This window comes from Erithacus rubecula (assembly GCF_903797595.1).
Source record: "Erithacus rubecula genome assembly, contig: SUPER_W_unloc_1, whole genome shotgun sequence".
Classification (NCBI taxonomy): domain Eukaryota; kingdom Metazoa; phylum Chordata; class Aves; order Passeriformes; family Muscicapidae; genus Erithacus; species Erithacus rubecula.
The window spans coordinates 237,610-258,058 of record NW_027635709.1 but is presented as its reverse complement, the minus strand read 5'-3'; the positions used below and the strand labels follow the sequence as shown (position 1 = coordinate 258,058).

Sequence of the window (20,449 nt, the reverse complement as noted above, 5' to 3'; positions counted from 1 at the left end):
TTTGTTGTCATAGTTATTTTTGGCTTCTGTGTGTTGACGCTGTTTTGCAGGTGTGATCAGCTTACAGCTAAAGCACTGTATTGTGCTGGATTCAAACCAGGAACTCCTTGATCCTCATGTGTTCCTGTAATACATTTTGTTTCTGTTTCAGTTTAACACATTGATTTTGTTGTGGGACACTGCAGTTTTAATCTTTTAAATTCCACAAATGCACTGAGGAAATCACAGTAGCAGTGTCCTGCATTTTGAAAACAAATATTGTCTTTTGGAAGAATATAGTTTATTTAACCTAACAAATACTAGCTTAAAGGAATATACAAGCAAAAAGGGCAAGAAATAATGCAAGGGAGTGACATTTGAGCTACTGTGGTATAATTTTGTAATGATATAGCAGTTTGAATTTAATTCTCATGTAATAATTTTCTTTGAATACTTAAAAATCACAAGTATGCAACTTAATTGCTTGCCTGATACATAGATAATGCATTATTTTTTACATGTGCTGCTGTTACTTAAAAGATTTTTGGGTTCAATTTTTAGTTTTGTTCCCTTCACAACCCCCCCTCCCCCTGCATCTTTCACTGTGCCTCATTTGCTCTGTGATTCTCATTCTTTTTGTCTCCTTTCTAGCACACTAGTGTTGAGAACACAACTTCACTTCAGCCTTCAACAACTTTTTCAACTGCTTCAACCTCAGCCACTGGCACCACCTCTTCAGTTGTCAGCATGGAAAGCAGTATGAACACTACAGCTAGCCTTGGCCTGAATGTTACCAGTGTGTCTGCTACCACACGGGCAGCTCCCTTAATGTCTTCAGGTTTGCAATATTAACAGTTTGTGGAGAGACAGAGGACTTCAGTCAGCAGGGCTGTCAATTTAGTATCTTGCCAGCCATAGCTATGCTAAGAAATCCACACTCTTGACTAGCATTTCAGCATGCTTTGTTTTCTGGGTTATAAAATATAATTTTCTGGGTTTGTGTATTTGAGATATTTCTTAGGACATTATGTGGCATTTATGTTGCATATTCCATCCGCAAAGAGCTTTATAAATAGAAACCAGAGCAATTCTGAACTTGGAAGTTTTGTACTAGAAGATTCACCCTGTTTGTATTCCAGGTTATATTCAGCACTTTGCTGTGAGTGCACATTAGCTTTAATTTCAGTCTTCTCTGTGACTTGAATTCATTTGGCAGTGTCAAAATATACTGCAGAGTGTTCATTACCCTATGCCACATTCCTATTGACGCATCTAGAGAAAGGAAAAAAGTGTCTGATGTCTGGGTCATTCTGCACAAAATAGCACTTCAGATAAAGGAACCACAGAGGGAAGGTTGGAAGGCTTCTTGCACTGAAGTGAAAGCAAAGCTAAATTCTCTTTCTTTTCTAATCAGCCTGAACTGATAAAAGAAAGTCCTAGGGAGGGAAGGGAATGATTTAAATATTAAGATCAGACTTAATTACAGAAGAATTTCTCATTTCCATAGCTTGTAAGTAAAGTGTCTGATAACTGCTCAAAGTGCTTTTTTTTATTTTTTTTTTTTTTACTTTTCTGCTTCATAGTTTTGCTTCATGTAGGCAATTGAAACTGCTCCAATTTGCTATTCCCAGGTGCAGTAAGTCACCCACAAAAAGTATGCTGGCAAAATTTAGTGCTTTCCAGTCTATTGCTGGTGATAAGGGGCAATGTGTTGATAGAGCAGAAAATGAAAGTAGGTAATTTGCTCTTAGACTGAAAACAATGCCTGAATTTTGCCTTCAGGAGAGGACCAAGGAAAGGAGACATTCCTGTAATTCTCTTGGACAGAGTAAATAACAAAATTAGACTGTTCTCTGATGAGAATCTTCAGTCTTGAGTAGCCTGTGGTTTCCCTTCCTTGAGATGTGATTAAACTCTCCAGGCTATTTTGAGCATTTTCATCAACCAGCACAAAATTCTTCTATGTAGTTCTGCTTTTACAAACTAAGACAGTGCAGCTGCCAGGACTTGTGAGTTATTTTGTCTTAATGCTGAATTATTTTCTTTTATAAAGACTTGTTAAAGTGCCTGTATTTTAATTCTACAGGCAAAGCTCCCCCAAATCTGCCTCAAGGTGTACCACCCTTGTTGCATAACCAGTATATTGTGGGACCTGGAGGACTTCTGCCTGCCTACCCAGTAAGCAATTTGTTTGTCCTTGATTGCTTAAGCCTTGATGCAAGCGAACCATCCAGACCTGCTGTTGTCTATGCTAAGGCATTTCTGTTGGCACATGTTGCACCTGGAAATCTTGTCCCAGATGCTGAAGAATGTTAAATGTATTCAGCGAGGGTTTACTATTGATAGTAAACTGTTTAAGTGTTGGTACAGACCTGATCTGGCTGCTGTTGAAGCTAAACATGCATGTTGCTATGGTTTTCAGCATTATCAGGTTTTATGACCTTTGAATAAAATTAGCCCCATTTAGGTTTGTTTTACTGGAGTAGATAGTATTACATAGTAATGTAATAATAAAAGTGCCTAGTAATAGCTGAAATGTGCCACTTGTCCTGTCTGTCATACTTAAATAGATTGCACAAACTTAAAAGTCTGACCAGGATCAACATATTTTTGGTTATCTGTTTTTTGAATCAGAAACTTAATTCTAATAATTCTTCTATATCACACCAAATGCAAGGGGATGCCATAGGTTGCTTTGTGGTCTAGTCATCAAATCTTAAATCCTGCTATTTTCAGAAGTAATTATTACAGCAAGGAAGACTGTTGCTCTTAGTCCCAATTCTAAATGCACTGTAGATTTTTCACAATTTGATGAATGATGCATCTGCAAAAGCCATATTGAACATGGGACAGTAATATTCTCAGAGGACTGCTGTCACAAGGAAACATCAGAGTGAAAAGCCATTTTATGCTTTGTTCTACTAGCCTTAAAATGCTACAGTGCACCATGATAGCACAATGTGACATACATCTGTACATCTGTTCTGGTTTCAGTTGATAACCAGGCAGAAATATTAATTTAGTGTAGTGGTTTTGGTTTACTAATTCAAATTTTTTTTGTTGTACGATAGGATTAGGAGGAAGGCAAAACAGTTTTAACTTTAAATAGTACAAAGGGAAACTTTATAACTAGAAACTATAAAAAAAACCCTTAGAATAAAATTTTAGACTACTTTTCCTCCCCCTTCTTTACTTTTTTTTTGCACTGAAAATTTACAGAAAACAATTTAGTTTACTATCTTTAAAATAGTTTTTTTTTACCAATTTACTTGGGAGAGTAGACTCTCTTTTTTTCAAATTATGGAGATTTCTTTCCAAGAAACAGTTTTTTTTGTGGTTTTGATGTTATAGTGATCAGCCATCCGGGAGAATGGAATTTTGATTACTATGTAAATTTTTTTTTTTCTTAACTAATAGGTTTTTTTAGAACTATTGTTGAGGACTATATTAACTATGGGGCACACTTTAAGCATTATAACACTTCAAACAAAAGCTTTCTTTATTTTTGAAAAAAGAGGGTTTTTTTCTTCTTCCCTGGAGAGCAGCAGGGGTTTTTATTTTCTCGCTATTCAAACTCAGGGGATTGCAGTCATTTCGACATTTGCTTACTCTAACACTAATGCCTCTGCTTATATTTACAGCTAGAACAGTTGTATTTACTCTATAATATTTTTAGGTATTATAAGGAAACGAGTTTTTTTTCTCCATAGTTTTAAAAAGGGAGAAATTTCAGTCCACGACTCTTCTCTTTCTCTTATCTGGGACTTGATTTTTTTTTTTTTTCTGTTTGACTTCAGTGCTTTCATGTTGATTTTGTGGGTATTATTATTTTGGGGTGGGTTTTTTATTGTTTGTTTGTTTTTTGTTTGGTTTTTTTACTTAGGAAAAGAGAACAAAGTGTTTCTAAGTTTTCTTCTGGGTAGAGAAAGAGTCAATACCTTGCCCGGGCAACTGCAGGCCGTGCCGGGCTTGGCCCTAGCCAGGCTAGTAGCCTTCTGAGAGGCCGGAAATGAGAGAGCTTTCCCGGGGTTTTTTGTCTTTACATGTGTGTTTCACAAAGATGTATAAACTTTCTCATTGGTGTAACAATGTGTCAGTCTTAAAAATCTGACACTGATTGGCCCTTATTGGGTACCAGGGAGACTGCCCAGGTCTCGGCAGGTAAAAATTTCAGGAAACCTTTACAAACCACCATAACATCTTTAAAATAGACTGGGCCTAAGTCAAACTGTTTAAACAGAGCCCAAAATTGATCATCATCAGAGAAATGTGTTATAATGTTTTATTTTTTATCTGTCTTTAAGCAGATTTATGGTTATGATGATCTCCAGATGCTTCAATCCAGGCTGCCAATGGTAAGTAAATGGCTTGGTTTATTTCATTTGAAACAAGTTATCTTCAGTGTTGATCATTTGTGCAACACAAATTAATTAATTTGATAGTGACTGAGAGTTATGTTCTATCTGCTGTTTTTTTAATCATCCAGTTTTCTAGGTGGTATAAATTGATACAGTGAAAAGGTCAATTTACATATAGAAGCAAATGTGCTCCGTGCTTTTGAGTGGAGAAATTTTTAATTGTTTTAGGGAGAGTATAACCTCTTGTTTAATCTAGTTGAAGTCTGTGTGTCAATGTTGTTTTTTTTTACCAAGAGGTAGGATTGAACAGCAAGTAAACATTGGCAGTCAGTAGGTGCATCTGACAGGTTTTGGAAGTGCTCATGTCACCGAAACTGTGGGAAAGACAAAAAACCTCCAAAAACATTTTTCATGTTAGGGACTCGTTACTTTATTCTGGCCGGGATGTTGTTCTGGCCAGGATGTACCACAGGAATCATATCATCAACACATAGCCCGGATGTGCAGAGAGAATCATTAATTCCATGACACATTTTCTCAGGATTTTCTCCCAAACTTAATACAATCAAAAATCATAGAGATGCACAGTTTTAAATATCATTATTCTAGAGTTGAGCAACCCCCAGAATCCAGTTTCCCATTGGATCCAAATCTCCTCACCTCCGATGTTAATTAGATCTTCATTCTTCAGTTTTCTTATCAGCCCTTTCTGGATCAGATGTCTCCAACTCTGCCAGAGGTGGCACCTGAGGATAGATGTTAGTAGATGGCCACTGATGTTCCGTTAATGGCCGCTGATGGCCCGTTATATTTTGGGCTACTCCTAGTCTGATGATATCTTGAGTTCATCAGACCCCACCTGGTGGAACAATGCCCTGGAAAGAAAAAAGAAAATTTCCCGAGGCAAAGGCGAACAAAACTCCTTGACTAAAGTTATACAAAAATTTTTAAACTGGTATGTTTTCCAACACTCATAGGTGGAGATCTTTGCATGTGTATCATGGCAACAAATGCAGGTGAGCTGCAGGAGGGAGAGCATATGAAGTTTTCTTCCTTACCTGGATCGAGAATGTAAATGTCATGAGTGAAACTGAGAGTTAGATTCACAAAGAGCCTCAGCCTAGATTGCAGAAAGGTAAATAATTTTGTTTTCAGAAAACTAGGATAAGGATCTTGAAGAGAAAATTTGGTAGTATGTTACTGAGAAAAGTCACCAGATGAAGTGATTCGGTGTATCTCTAGACACAGAAATGTAACAACAACAAGCAGTGATCTGAAAAGAAGTATCACTGGATGAATGCTATAAATAAAGGTCTTTTGTGTGGAGTCTGGGGACAGAGTCAGATATTCAAAGGTAAATACAGGGATGTCCTAGACAAAACCCTGTTCAACTGCACAGCCTGATCACCTGTCTCAAATTCAGGCAACTTTATTTTATAATCCAGTAAATAACGCATGCTGAAAATTCTAGTCAAAAGTGTAGGTTTCTTATTGCAGTTATGGCTAGTCTTAGGAGGAGTGACCGAAGGAGCTGGAGTTGTTAAGCCTGGAAATAAGGAAGCTCAGGAAAGACATTATTGCTCTTTACAACTACCTGAAAAGAAGGTTATAGTGAGGTGAGTGTTGGTGACTTCTCCCATGGAACAAGAGGAAATGGACTTAAGCTGCACCAGTGAAGGTTTAGACTGGATATCCTGGAAAGGGTTGTCAAGCACTGGAACAGGCTGCCCAGGGCAGTGGTTGAGTCTTTTCTGCCCGAGTCTCTTCTGTCTGTAATGACCTGATGTTGGTTGTGGTCTGTTTCCCATGTGTGTTCTTTGTTATTAGCTAATCTTTTCACATTTGGAAGGGTTGTGAAATGATGTTGTTTGGAAGAACCTGGGAAGTCTCTTCCTGGACCAAGGGCTTTGTGGAGGGGGCAGTGGTGTGGTGGTGGTAGCTTCTGAGGAGATGGCTCTGGGTGTAGGCACTTGACTATTGGATTTGTTCTTGGATACAGCTGCCCCAGTGCTAATTACTGTAACTTCTTCCTATGTATCCATAAGAAGGAGCTAGGCTTAGCATGGAGATAATCACAAGGTTCAAAAGAGGCTCCTTGCCTTTCTTAAAGATTGTAGTTTATTTCATGGTGGTCCCAGGGCAAAAGAGAGAGAGGATCTCAGATCTTGGCCTTTTCTAGGAAAGGGTCAGGGAGGGGATATTTGGCTCTCTGCCAATAGGATAGGGACAGGAGGGAAGAGTTAAGACCTTCCTTGTACCTCTGGTATTGGATTACAACATCTCACCGTTTTCTGTTTAAGTGAGGGCAAGATATTAAATTTATTTTGATTGGGATTATGATTTTGCCCACCATTTTAATTGGTGGGAGAAATTGATTGTTCTATGTTTTTCATTTCTATGTGATTGACTACAGAGGTAGAAGGAATGATACCATTAATAGCTTTGAAAACTAAGTGACGTAGGATCCCAAATGCCATTATTACAAGGAAAATAATAACAAAAAATAACAAAGTTGTTTTAACTATAGAAGTCCACCACCCTGAGAACCCCCAGCCTTTGAACAGTTCACTGAACCAATCTTCTGATCAGTGTTAACAAGAAGACAACTTGGAAGGGGTTCTTCACGGGGTTTAGTGGAGGGTAGGTTTTCTCTAAAAGGAAAACAAACATTTTAAAACACATTAAAAGTCTCTGTCTGCCGGAATGTTCTTCTTTATGAAGATTTTTTCTCTTCTTTCGGGCAGCATCTTCTTTTTGAAGCAATGGCTACTTGCTGCTCATCTCTTTCTGCTGGAGCTGGATTTTTTGGAACAAAAGGTTTCACCAACTTTTGGGGAATCCACCGAGGGCCTGAGGGAGTGGATATGCACGCATAACCACGTCCCCAGGTAACAAGCTCATAGGGACCTTTGGTTTCTCATGTTTCTGGGTCCCTAATCAAAACTAGTGGATGCTGAGACAATTTGAACTGTTTACTGCTGTAAAGTGACATACCACAGGAGGACTCATGTTTTCAAATGAACAATTCAAGAAATTGACAGTGAATAGGGCTTTACAGAGCTATTGCTGTGGAGACATCCACACAGTGGAACTGCTCTGTCTAGCCAGGACCTGTTTGAGCATCTGGTGGGCACGCTCAATCACAGCTTGGCCTGTGGGGGAGTGGGGGATGCCAGTTTTATGTTCCACTCCCCACTGCTGGACAAATTCCAGGAACTCCTTGGATATGTATGCTGGGCCATTATCTGTTTTGATTTCCCTAGGGATCCCCAGCACTGAAAAGGCTTGCACGAGGTGCTGTTTAGCATGCACAGCTCTTTCTCCTGCATGAGCAGACGCATAAATTGCACCCGAATATGTGTCAATACTCACATGGACATATTTGAGGCGACCAAAACTGGGAATGTGTGTGATGTCTGTCTGCCACACTTCATAGCTGCCAAGGCCGAGGGGATTAACCCCCATACCCAGTGATGGCATGGCCTGGAGCTGGCAGCTGGGACAGGTGGCCACAATAGCTCGAGCCTGACTCCGTGTTAGCTGGAACTGATGGAACAAACCTGGAGCATTCTGGTGGTATTGCTGGTGGCTCAGCTTTGCCTGTTGGAAGATGTCAGGGAGGCGTGATTTCTCAGCTGGGGCTGCAAGGGAGTCTGCCACTCAACTCCCTTTGCGATTTCTTCTGGCAGCTCGGTATGTGACCGGACATGCATCACATAGAAGGGATATTCTCTATGTGAAACCAAATAGATTAGTTTTGAGAGCAGCCTGAAGAGATGCTCGTTATCAATATCTTTGAGAACTGCCTGCTCAGCTCTAGACACTACTCCAGCAACATAAGCTGAGTCAGTTACCAAGTTAAATGGCTCTGAGAACTTCTCAAAGGCTCTCACAACTGCAGCCAGGTCGACTATTTGGGGTGACCCCTCCACAAACTCAACATCAGCTTCCCAATGCTGAGTCTGTGGGTTTCTCCAAGTCATCACTGACTTGTGAGAGGCCCCTGATGCGTCTGTGAACACTTTGAGAGCTTTGAGTGGTCTCTGACTCCTCTTTTCATGAGGAATGAGGTGGAATTCCTCATTGAGCAATTTATGAGCTGGGCCGTGGACTGATATTTGTTCACTGTAGCTGTCTAGAGATATTTGGAGACTAGCATTGCTCTGGAGCAAGTGCTCAAACATCTCTTTGGTCAGTCTTTCAGGTGAGTTCCTTCCCTCCTCAGAAAGTTTGACCGGGAGGTGAATGCATGCAAAGTCACAACCAGCCAGCTCACGCAGTCTCATCCTTGCCTTCTGAATCAGCTGAGCCATCAGCTCCTGTGTCTGAGTGATGGTTTTGGATCTTTGGTGGGAGAGGAAGACCCATTCTATGATTAAGAGTGAGTCTTTCTGCCCCTCAATCCACTGGAATATTAGACCATGCAGGTGTGGTAGTTTTCCCAAAACAATGAACTTGAAAGGCAGCTCGGGCTGATAGCGGTGAGCCTGCCTCTCTGCCAATGCTTTCTGTACCTTTACAATTGTAGTTTTTGCCTCTGGGGTCAGTTCCCTGGGAGAAACCAACTCCCTCTCCCCCTTTAATAAATTAAAAAGGGGTTGCAAGTCCTCATTTGTGAGACCTAGCCAGGGCCTTACCCAATTCAAAGATCCACACAGGGAGTGGACATCTGCTAGGGTTTTGGGATTTCAAGTGATTTCCAATTTCTGTGGGACAATGGTCCGTGCAGTAATTTCCAAGCCCAGATACTTCCAAGGTGGCATCCTTTGAACTTTGTCTTCCTGCAGTTGAAATCCAGCAGAGGTTAAAACTTTAACCACTAGGTCAAGTGTGTGTTGGACTATTAGGTTACTGGGAGCACACATGAGCACATCGTCAAAGTAATGTAATATTATGGCTTCCCTTCTCTGTGCACGCACCGAGGACAGTAATGAGGCTACATACCACTGGCAGATGGAAGGACTGCACCTCATACCTTGTGGAAGCACTTTCCAGTGGTACCGCTTCATTGAGGCTTCTCGATTTATCAAGGGAACTGAGAATGCAAACTTTGGGGCATCTTCAGAGTGTAGGGGGATTTGGAAAAAACAATCTTTGATGTCTATTACAGCCAATTGCCAATCTCGGGGAAGCATTGTTGGGGAGGGCATCCCAGGTTGAGGAGACCCCATGTCCTGAATCACTTTGTTTCTCTGAGGTCATGTAATAATCTCCAGTTGTCTTTCCCTGTTTTTTTTATTACAAAGACTGGAGAATTCCAAGTGCTTGTTGTCTCTTCAATGTGGTTTTTTGCCAATTGCTCCTCTACAAGCTCCTCAAGCGCCTTAAGCTTTTCCTTTTTCATTGACCACTGTGCTACCCAAATTGGAGTGTCACTTAGCCATGTTAATTTCTGGGCAGGGCGCTCCACAGTGGCCAGTTCTAAAAATCCCGAGGAGTTTTAGGGATAATCATTCTAATTCCCCACTGGGAATGGTGTCTCTCCCCCATAAGGGACACTTGTAATCTATAACAAACGGATGGACACTTGCTAGTTTTCCATCCGGCCCCTCAATTTGCACAATGGTTTTTGATATTTTTGCCAATTTAATTCCTCTTATACCTTGAATTTTTCCAGCCACGGGTTGCAGTTCCCAGTATGAAGGCCATATCCTTTCCGGGATAATCGTCACATCTGCACCTGTATCAAGCACACCTTCCACATGGAGATGATCTGATTTATGTGTAAGGTTGCATGCTAAAGAATGTTTTTCCTCACCCACCGTTTCTACCCAGTAGGCCTCAGGTGATTTTCCATCTGCTGTGACCTTTTGAAATGGGAATGGCCTGGGCTAAAATCTGCCCTTCTCCCAGGTAGAATGGTGGCTGAGAACAGCGTGCTAGTATTATGAGGCAGGATAATTTTCCTTTCATAATCATAGGAGCTACTTCAATTTTTAAGGGTGTGTGTGCTGTGATTCCCACAACAAAATCCTCACTCTCCATTTCCATGTGAAATACCGTCACGTCTAATAAGCTGCTTGACAGGGCCGCAAGGCTGCTGGACTTGGTTAATCGAAAATTTTACATTTAATTTGTTTTGTATACCCACACCTTTTATCCCATCCTCCCCCTTTGTTTTTGAGAGAGGCTTTTGCCAAAATAGTGCCCGCAGTATTTATATCTTTGTGCGTGATGGTATTTATAGCAGGCATGCGCTGCACACTCAGTTTTTTTGTTTGTTGGACTTCTCCTGTTTCTGGTTGTGAGGGCAGTCTCTGGCAAAATGTCCTTGCTTTTTACACTGGAAGCAGGTGACATGGTGTAGCTGTTCAGGTGGCACTGGTTGCTTCTTTGCTCGTGGTGTTTCAGCTGCTGCAGGCTGGGATGGTGCTGGCCTTTGATTCCTTTCTGGTGCACTGAACAGTTCAGCTTTACTGGTGCAGGCTTCTATTGTTTGTGCTAAAGTTGGTTCTGGATACAGAGGAAGACTTAGAATAACTCTGTGACATGCTTCATTGGCATTTCTCTGTGCCATTTCTTTTATCAATTCTGTCTGGGTTGCTGGATCATGTACTTGTCTTTCCACCTGTGTACGCAGACGATCTACGAACCTCAAAAAGTTCTCAGAATCATATTGTTTAACATTAATATAACTACCAGTTACTTCAACTGTTGGTATTTGATTAAAAGTTTTTTCAGCTATATTGCAAATTTTATCTAAAACAAATTTAGGTAACACTCGAGTTTGTTTTTCAGGGCAATGGAAACTCCCTTCACCACATAAATGATCAAGTGTAATATCATTATCTTCAAAATCTTTGGAATTGTCAGGGCTTTGGTGAAGCTCTGTTAAGAGAACCATTAAAGAACGTTTCCAAATATTAAACCATAAATAATATTCTGAGGGAGTTAGCAGACACCTGAAAAGGTCCTTCAATTCATGGGGAACTAATTAATTTGAAGTAAAAGTGGCTTTCATAATGCCTTTAAAAATTTCACTGGTTCTCCCAAATTCTCTTTGTACTTTACAAATTTCCTTTTTATCCTGGTAAGACAATGGTTGATAATCTCTCTTGCCATTTTTTCTACCCACATAAACTACGGGAGCGGCTGATGGTACACAGTTTTCTAAGTTCTGAGCTTTAGGGCTAGGTGTTTATATATTAGCCTGGGAGATAGTGCAGTCTCCCCCACTTCAGGGACAGCGTCACTGCTGTTAACTGAACCTTCTCCTCCCCCATTGCCTGCAGCCTCTGGGTTATCACTGTCTGTCTGGCATTTGCTGTAATCAGGATTAGAAGCTGTAACCTGAGCCGGGAAGAAGTGACTAGGGGAACCTGTGGGTGTAGGGTTACACGGGAGCAGAAATGGGTTATGAGAGAGGAAAGGGAAGGGGGCAGGGAAGGAGATTGAGGAGAAGAAAGGGTTAAGAGATGAAGAAGCTGAGGTATGGCTGCTGCTATGGGCCATGTGGTCCCCCTTGGGAGACAAAGGAAAGTTTCCTGTCGAACTATTATTGCAGTGGTCCTGAGGTAAACTGGGTGAAAGAGACGGGAATATAGAGAATTCTGTAGCAGGCTGTTCAAAATTTTCAGAACTTGGGTATATGGGGGGAAGAAGCTTGGTATCTTCCTGAGGTATTTCTCGTTTTTCATTATTTTCAGGGACAGGGGAGTTTGGAGGAGATGGGGGGGGGGTTAAAGGATTTGTCTGTGGCTGTCTTTTGTTCTCTATTTCTAATAAGCATTTGTGTACTTGTAAAAATATTGGAAGGAACAGAGCAGCATTAGAGTCAAATTTTTCTACTTTAGATGTTAATACGTTTCCCACATTATCCCAAAATAAAACTGAATTTATATTTTGTAATTCGCAGTCTGGAATTTCAAACCAAGAGACAAAATGCTTTAACCGTTTTTTAGAAACCGTAATTTTTTCAGCATGTAAAATTTCTTGAATTTGAGAAAACACACTCTTTTGATGTGCAGATAACTCTGCGCCCATCCTGATTTTTTTAAAGAGATATGCACAATATCTTGTACTTCCACGCACACTCACACAAACACACACAACTCTTTTCTGACCCGAAATTTAAAAATCTCTGGGGGAGAAGGGGGACGCGGGGTTTCTGTCATGTGTCCCGCGTTCCTCTGGCCGTGCCGACCCTGGGGGAACCCTGCAGCGTTGCACTGCTTTCGGGGGGCTTCCCAGGCACTGCACAATGCCAGAGCTGTGAGCAGCTACACTCCGAGCGGGTTTATTTTTGTGGTTTCCGCGCAGACTGCGGAGGAGCCGCTCCGCTCCAATCGTGGCTGTCGCTGCTGAGGCGCCGCAGGGTGCTAGCCCGCCCTGCTGCCGCGCTCGCCATCGGCCCGCGTGAGGAACCCCCCCTCCCTGCTCCTAGGGGCAAATTCTGGGGTTCCCGCCTCCCACGAGGGACTTTACCTGTCCTGCAGACCTGGCTGTTGTGTGGTTCGTGGAAGCTGTTTATCTTCGAGCCGACTCACTCTGGCGCTAAAGTAAAGCTACCGGCTCAGTCCTCCCTGCCTGGGGCTGTATAAACACAGCTACCAAGCATGGAGGTAGTCGATCGAACGAACGAACGTAAAAATCCTGAAACTGGGATTCCAGCTACCTGTGGGCTCTTAATTTTAAGCCCCAATACGTTGTTCGCCAACTGCTAAATACTGTAACTTCTTCCTATGTATCCATAAGAAGGAGCTAGGCTTAGCATGGAGATAATCACAAGGTTCAAAAGAGGCTCCTTGCCTTTCTTAAAGATTGTAGTTTATTTCATGGTGGTCCCAGGGCAAAAGAGAGAGAGGATCTCAGATCTTGGCCTTTTCTAGGAAAGGGTCAGGGAGGGGATATTTGGCTCTCTGCCAATAGGATAGGGACAGGAGGGAAGAGTTAAGACCTTCCTTATACCTCTGGTATCGGATTACAACACCCCAGCTCCTATATTTGAAGCTTCTGAGGATAAGGAAGAAAGACTTTTCCTTTGGGTATATATATTGTTCCTCATCCTGCTGGGTTGGGTCCCTGGCTGTGGTGCCATGTATGTGTGCCTGTAACAGGAGTCTTGTGCTTTCTCTACCTTTTTGCCTGAGATGGCTGAGGAGCAAAGAAGAAAATGCCCCCCATAAGGCTGTTTGTAAGCAAAAGGCCTTGCATTTGGGATGGCCTTGAGCCCCTGTGCCCCAAGAGGAGGGGTATCCAAGAGTCCTCTGGAGATGGAGCTGAAACAAGTAATCTGGTTAGAGCCCTAGTACGAGGAGGAGGAGGAGGTGGTGGTTTCACTTGGTGAAGTTTTAAGGTCCCCTCCAACAGCAAGGATCACATTCTGCTTCTATGAGAGCTATTGTTGTTATAAATTACTCACCACAATTGTGTAGGTTAATCGATGAGGCAATTGATTAATTTGTTGATAAGGAATGGGCAAGCAGAGCTGGGCATGCAGGGAGTCTGTGCTTCACCAACACGTTCGTTCTACTCTTGGTCACTGCCCCTTTTATAGGCAGTTTCTGGTGGGGCTGTGTCATGCTTACTGTGCTGGGGTACAAGTCTGAGCAAGCCCGAACGTGTTGGCTAGCATGTAAGCAGCAGTGGCTACAAGCCCCCACCAGATCTGGACAAGACTTGAACATGTTGTTGGGTTACACTCCTAGCAAGCAGGTGACAGCAGTGACAAGCCTTGTCATGTTTGCACAAGCCCGCGTTTTCCCTATACCTAAAAAGTGAGTACAATTCATAATTATAGTGGCAAAAAATACATAACAGCAAAAAGTTAGCAATTCACAGCAAAGTGATTTTAAAAATATAATGAAATTATTATATTTTCCTGTGTCTCATGTCCATGCTTTACTTTGAGTTTAGTATTCTTGTTTATATTAATCCCATGGTGTATTTCTATAATGACACAAATCACTATGCAACATCTCACATTGTCATATATTTTATCGAAGCTTTCGGAGCAGGGAAAATGTCTGTGTGATGGTGTTGACAGGCCATGCTCTTGTCTGGCAGTGTGGTGTTGGGACGTGTTGCAATAATGAGCAGACAGGACTCAAGTTCCTTCAAGCAGGGAAACTCATTCTTTATTCACAAGGCTCATATTTTTAGAAAATATCAGACGGCAATGTGTTAAACCTATAAGGAAAATTAATCCACAAACACCAGAAGTTTATGTCCAAAAAGGAGACAGAGGAGTCCTTTTTGCTTTATTCGAAAAAAGGGAGAGGCCATGGGGCATTCCCCTGGGATCTGTCCAATTTTTGGAGGACACAGCCTCCTTTTTTATCCTATTTTCCCGGCCGCTTTTCCTTCTCTCTTTCCCTATTGGCTGAGGTACTTGAGAGGCACAGACTTCCCGGAACGCCTGACACCTGACATTCCCCTCTAATGTATAACCCTTCCTTTTAATTTTTAATTCTTATACAATTCATAGTTTCCCCCCCTATGCTTCTTTCATCTTCTGTTACCCAATTTCATTTACCAGCAAACCTACAGTTTGTTTGTAAAGGCAAATCTCTTTTCCCATTCATCAATCAGTGTAATCCCTCCCATTGTTTCTTTTCTCTCTAGGTGCTAACTTTATCTACCATCAAATCTACAGCTCGTTTGTAAAGACAAATGTAACATTCCTCTCAGAATCTACCTTCTTTTAGTTTAAAACCATTACATCCCGTCCTATTGCAACTGGCCTTATTAAAAAGTCTGTCCCCATCTGTCTTATAAGACCCCTTTAAGTATTGAAAGGTCGCAATAAGGTTTCCCCTGGAGCCTTCTCCAGGCTAAACAACTCCAACTCTCCAATAGGTCCCCACCTTCCTTTTACTGACTCCAGTGCTAATTATTAGTCAGTCTAAACCAGTCTTTATTTTCTGTCAAATAAATAAATTAATAAATAGTTAAAAACCCTTGTCAAATTAAATAGAATAAATGAGTAGCCAGTGGAGGCTCAGGGTCCATGGCTGTTCTTGTGGTGGATCTTGCCACCGATTGTGGAGGTGGGAGGACAGGGATGGGGATGGGGCAGTGGACCAGAAGCCGTGATGTTGGCATGGGTGAAACTGTGCGTGTTGGTCAGTGTAGTTGGGCTAATCACACATGATGTGGGTGTGGTTGTGGAGATGGAAGCAGGTGTGAGCTTCTAGGCAGATGTGATCCCAGGGATAGGGTCTGTGGTGGTGGGTGCAGAGGAAGTCATGGGTGCACCCAAAATATTTGTTGATGCTGAGCAACAGGTTGCAGGGCCCTTGGCCTTCAAAGAGTATGCTACTGGCTGGCACATTCTGCTGAAACTGCTGGATGTGGTGCAGGACCCAATGCCATATCTTGGCATCCCAGTGGTGGTGGGCAGGGGTGTTTGGGCTGCTAAGGGTGATGAAGAGCTTCTGGAGGATGCAGTGTGTGGTAGCAGCAGCTGCTGTAGTGATATTTGGACCACATATGGTCTCCCATACAATATTTCAAAATAACTTAATTTCCGTTTTGTTCTTGGTTTTGTTCTAATCCATACTAATGCCAGTGGAAGAGCCTGGGGCCAAGGCAAATTTGCCTCTTGCCCCAGCCTAACAATTTGTTGTTTGATCAAATGGTTAATTTTCTTTACTTGGCCACTGGATTGAGGGTGATATGGGGTATGCAATTTTCAATCTATTCCCAAGTGGTGACTAATTTTCTGTACAATTTTTCGAGATAAAATGTGGCCCTCTATCAGAAGATATAGTGGCTGGGACTCCAAAACGTGGTATTATTTTTTTTTAACAATGCCTTGGTCACCTCTCGTGCCTTAGCTGTCTGGCTAGGGAAGGCTTCTTGCCATCCTGAAAAGGTATCTGTTAACACTAATAGGTAACGATACCCCCCTTTCCTGGGCAATTCTGTAAAATCAATTTGCCATTGTTGCCCATGTCCACAACCTTTCCCAATTTGTCCAACTTTAGGCTTTAGAATGTTTTTAGGATTAGTTCAGAGGCAAAGACCACACTGACGAGTTACTTGTGTTACTGTTGAAATAAATGGGCCAGGAGACCTGCTCCTTTGTAAGGCCTTTGTTAGAGATCAGCTCTGGGTGGGGAACCCGAACGGCTGCTTACACCGCTGCTGCTCCGGAAGGGTGACACAGAGGAGGAGAAGGAGTGCAGCTCTGTCTTCACAGGCAGCGCTGAGTCTTTCATCCTCATGGGTCCCTAGAAAGACTGAAGTGGCTCGTTATCGTAAGGGGAGGTCCTGATTGTAGGATACTACTCAGGTCACAGCGACAAGACAGAGCAGCTCCAGGTGGTGACTTTGCCTTCTCCGTTATTTATCCCAGCTGTGGAACGCTATTTTCAGTCTTAGATGTTATTTGGGCTCGTTATTTTAGGGGCTTCAGCTCTGAATGGTGTTCCAGCATTCTCTGCGTCTTTCATTTGCATGTACTCCACTGACGTCACTCCTCCTCCTTTGTCACAGGCGCCATTTTAGGGAGACAGCGAGGGCATTAACCCGACGAGAGGGGAAAGGGATATGGGGTTAAGACAACTGGGGGCCAAAAACAGGGTGAGGCCAATAACTTAATATTAACAATTAACATTACAGACAACCAGGAACATTTATAAAAACATACAACTCTAACAGCTGTAGAACTTTCTCAGGGGGATGTCCCCTGGAATTTTTGTCTCTGTGAAACCACCTGCCCTGCCCGGGATCGCAGTGCGGTGCCACAGCTACGGGCAGCATCCTCCTCCCTCCTGCAGAAGCGGGAATGGGGTTGGGGATGACAGCAAGAGCGGGATCAGGGATGGCCGCACCCCCGCAGGGACAGGAGCAGGGAGCTGGGACAGGAACAGAACTCCCTCTGAAGGATTTATTTATCACAACTGTGCCTTGTAATTTTATAGCCAGAATTCTATCTTTTAAATAATTGTATAGGGCGTCCATTCCCCAATGTGTTTTCTCATGTTCTTTTAGCACTAGTGACCACAACAAGTAAGAAGGCACTAAAATTTTTCCTTCTTTGGTTACAGCCCACCCTTCCTGGTTATAAGTTGCTTCTTCTTCCTTAATAAATATATTATCCTTTTTGTTATATACTGGCTTACCTTCAATAGAGATCTTTCCATCTGGAATTAATGCTGCCTCGACTATTTCACTGGGTACCTCACCTTTGGCTGTGTCTTTTGCCTCTCTGTCTGCCACAATATTTCCTTCTTCCAATTCTGAGCTCACTTTTTGGTGTGCCTTGATGTGCATAATAGCTACCTTTTCAGGTAACTGAACTGCATCTAATAATTTTAGTATTTCTTGTGCATGTTTAATATTTTTTCCTTGTGAGTTCAGCAGTCCTTTCTTTCCAAATAACTCCATGTGCACGTACCACTCCAAATGCATACCTTGAGTCTGTATAAATGTTGATTTCTTTTCCTTTTGCCAGCTCTAAGACCCGGGTTAAGGCAATTATTTCAGCTTTTTGTGCAGAGGTATTTGTTGGCAATGGTCCAGACTCTATTACCTCTCTGCTTGTGGTAACTGCATACCCAGCATGTCTTTTTCCACTGATGATAGAGCTGCTCCCATCAGTCAACCAGCTCTCAGCGTCCTCGAGAGGAGTGTCCTTCAGATCCGGGTGACTGGAGTAGGTGGCTTCAATGGTCTCCAGGCAGTCGTGGATCACTGGTTCTCCCATGCTCCAGCTGAGGAAAGAAGCTGGGTTCACAATGTTAGTTACAACAATTTCAACATCATCTTGTTCTACCAGTATGGTCTGGTACTTTAGAAATCTTTGTGGGCAAAGCCAATGTCCCCCTTTTGCCTCCAGGACTGTAGACACTGTGTGAGATACTAGCACAGTTATCTTCTGGCCTAGGGGGAATTTGCATGCCTCTTGGATGTTCACTGCTACTGCTGCAACAGCTCTGAGGCACCCTGGCCACCCCTCGGCTGCCGTGTCCAGCTGTTTGGAGAGGTAGGTGATTGTCCTCTGGTACAGCCCCAGGTCTTGTGCTAGTACTCCCAGAGCAATCCTTTGTTTTTCGTGAGAAAACAGAAAGAATGGCTTACTCACATCTGGAAGTCTCTAGGCTGGAGCTGACATAGGAGCCTTCTTCAGTTGGTTGAAGGCTCGTGTTGCTTCTGTTGTCCATTGAAGATCCCTGCTCCCTTCCCTAATTAAGACATACAGGGCTTTAACAAACAATCCATAGGTATAAATCCACAGTCTGCACCACCCCGTCATGCCTGGAAAGGTTCTCAGTTCCTGTACTGTCTGGGGTTTCGGGGTCTTGCCCCAAGGTCCTTTTGTCCAGCACTTACTTCATAGCCCAGCTAAATCACTGTTTGTTTCACCATCTGGGCTTTCTTTTGAGATACCCGGTACCCCTGCAGGCCCAAAAAGTTTAGGAGGCTTACCGTCCAATCCACACATGCCTCCTGGGTCTGGGTGGCTATTAAGAGGTCATCCACGTACTGAAGCAGCTGTCCTTCTCCTGGTGGGAGTTCCTAAGACTCCAAATCCTTTGTCAGCTGTTCTCCAAATATGGTAGGGGAGTTCTTGAACCCCTGGGGTAGTACACACCATGTGAGTTCAGTTCTACATCCAGTTTTGGGATTCTCCCATTCAAATGCAAAAATTTTCTGGCTGGCTTCATGGAGAGGGAGGCAAAATAAAGCATCCTTCAAATCTAGAACAGTAAACCAGGTTAGTTCAGGTGTTAAAAGAGTTAACAAGGTGTAGGGGTTAGCAACCACTGAGTATAAATTTTCACTTATTTTATTAACAGCTCTTAAATCTTGTACTAACCTGTATGATCCATCGGGTTTTTTCAGGGGCAAAATAGGAGTATTAAAATCAGATTGACACTCTTTTAATAGTCCTATTTGCAAAAAGTTTTCAATGATTGGGCTAATTCCTTCTCTGTCTTCCCTTTTCAAGGGATATTGTTTGACCCTTACTGATTGTTTTCGTTCTTTAAGCCGGAGAGCATTCTTTGCTTTCCCTGGTATATCAGAGACCCACACTCTAGGGAACACCTGATCTGTATTTTCTTAATAATTTCTACTTCATTTTCAACTTCATTTTTTTTTTGTTATTAGCATTAAGCTTAACCATTTCACATATTGTTGATCTTTTACCTCCAAACTAATTTTCCCATCTTTAAATATTATTTTTGCTTCCAGCTGCTATAGCAGATCCCTGCCCAAAAGTGCAGATGGAGCTTTAGGCATATACAAAAATCGATGAATTTCGCACTGTTTTCCCAATTTATACTTTAATGGTTTGCAAAAATATGCTTTATCAGGTCGACCAGTCGCTCCCTTTATTACAACATAATTATTTGTTATGGGTATCAGGGCCTTGTTTAACACCAAATATGTTGCCCTTGTGTCTACTAAAAATTTCACATTTCTTTCATTGTTTCCTAGTTTGATTATAACCAGAGGGTCCTCTAGGCTAGGGCCCTCTGGTCCCCTTTAGTCCTCCTTTACGTGAGCCACCACGCCCTCCCCTTTTCGGTCACCTTTTCTCTGTTCGTCACCCCTTCTTAATTCTGGACACTGTTTTTTCCAGTGTCCAAATTTCTTGCAAAGCACACATTGGTTTTTTTTCTAATTGGGGTGGTCCTTGTTTGGGGGACCATGCTCACGTTTCTTTTTTACAATTTCTTGTATTATTGCTACTAGTTCCTGGTTTACACTTTTCTTTCTGATTGCCGACAACTCTCTATGCCTTATCTTGCAAAGTCTCTAAGTTCCAACTTGCTGGCCTCTGCATTTTCTGGAGCTTTCAACTGATATTAATTTGGTACAAAAATATTCTGGGCACACTTAACTCTAAGGATCTCTACTGGCTTCTGTAGGGTTTTTGAAACCCCATTTTCTAACAGTTCAAATATTCTACTACTACTAGGGTCCTCTTGATCAGTTGATATTAAGACCCATATAACTATCTGGGTAGCCTCTTATTTTTTTCTGTGACAAAAATTACAAATTCTACTTTTAGGTATCTTTTACTTATACACTTGTCTGACCTACAATTTTCAACAAATTACACAATGAAACACAATTCAGGGGTTACAGTTACAGTCCTCTCTTGGACAGGGAAGATCTTTTGTCCTGGGATCCCCCTCACTGAACCTTCTATTCCTTGG

General features: G+C 42.3%; 1 protein-coding gene across 5 annotated transcripts in view; it reads left to right on the top strand.

The window, feature by feature from the left end:
* LOC306814073 (ubiquitin-associated protein 2-like) overlaps positions 1–20,449 on the top strand; it is a 185,728-nt gene that overhangs the window by 139,721 nt on the left and 25,558 nt on the right. For 4 of the 5 annotated variants that reach the window (XM_079329786.1, XM_079329783.1, XM_079329784.1 and 1 more), the window contains 3 exons: positions 631–817; positions 2,066–2,157; positions 4,284–4,334. In XM_079329786.1, coding sequence (XP_079185912.1) covers positions 631–817; positions 2,066–2,157; positions 4,284–4,334 — 330 coding nt within the window. The remainder of the gene's footprint in view (positions 1–630; positions 818–2,065; positions 2,158–4,283; positions 4,335–20,449) is intronic. The other variant, XM_079329785.1, reaches the window with a different exon arrangement.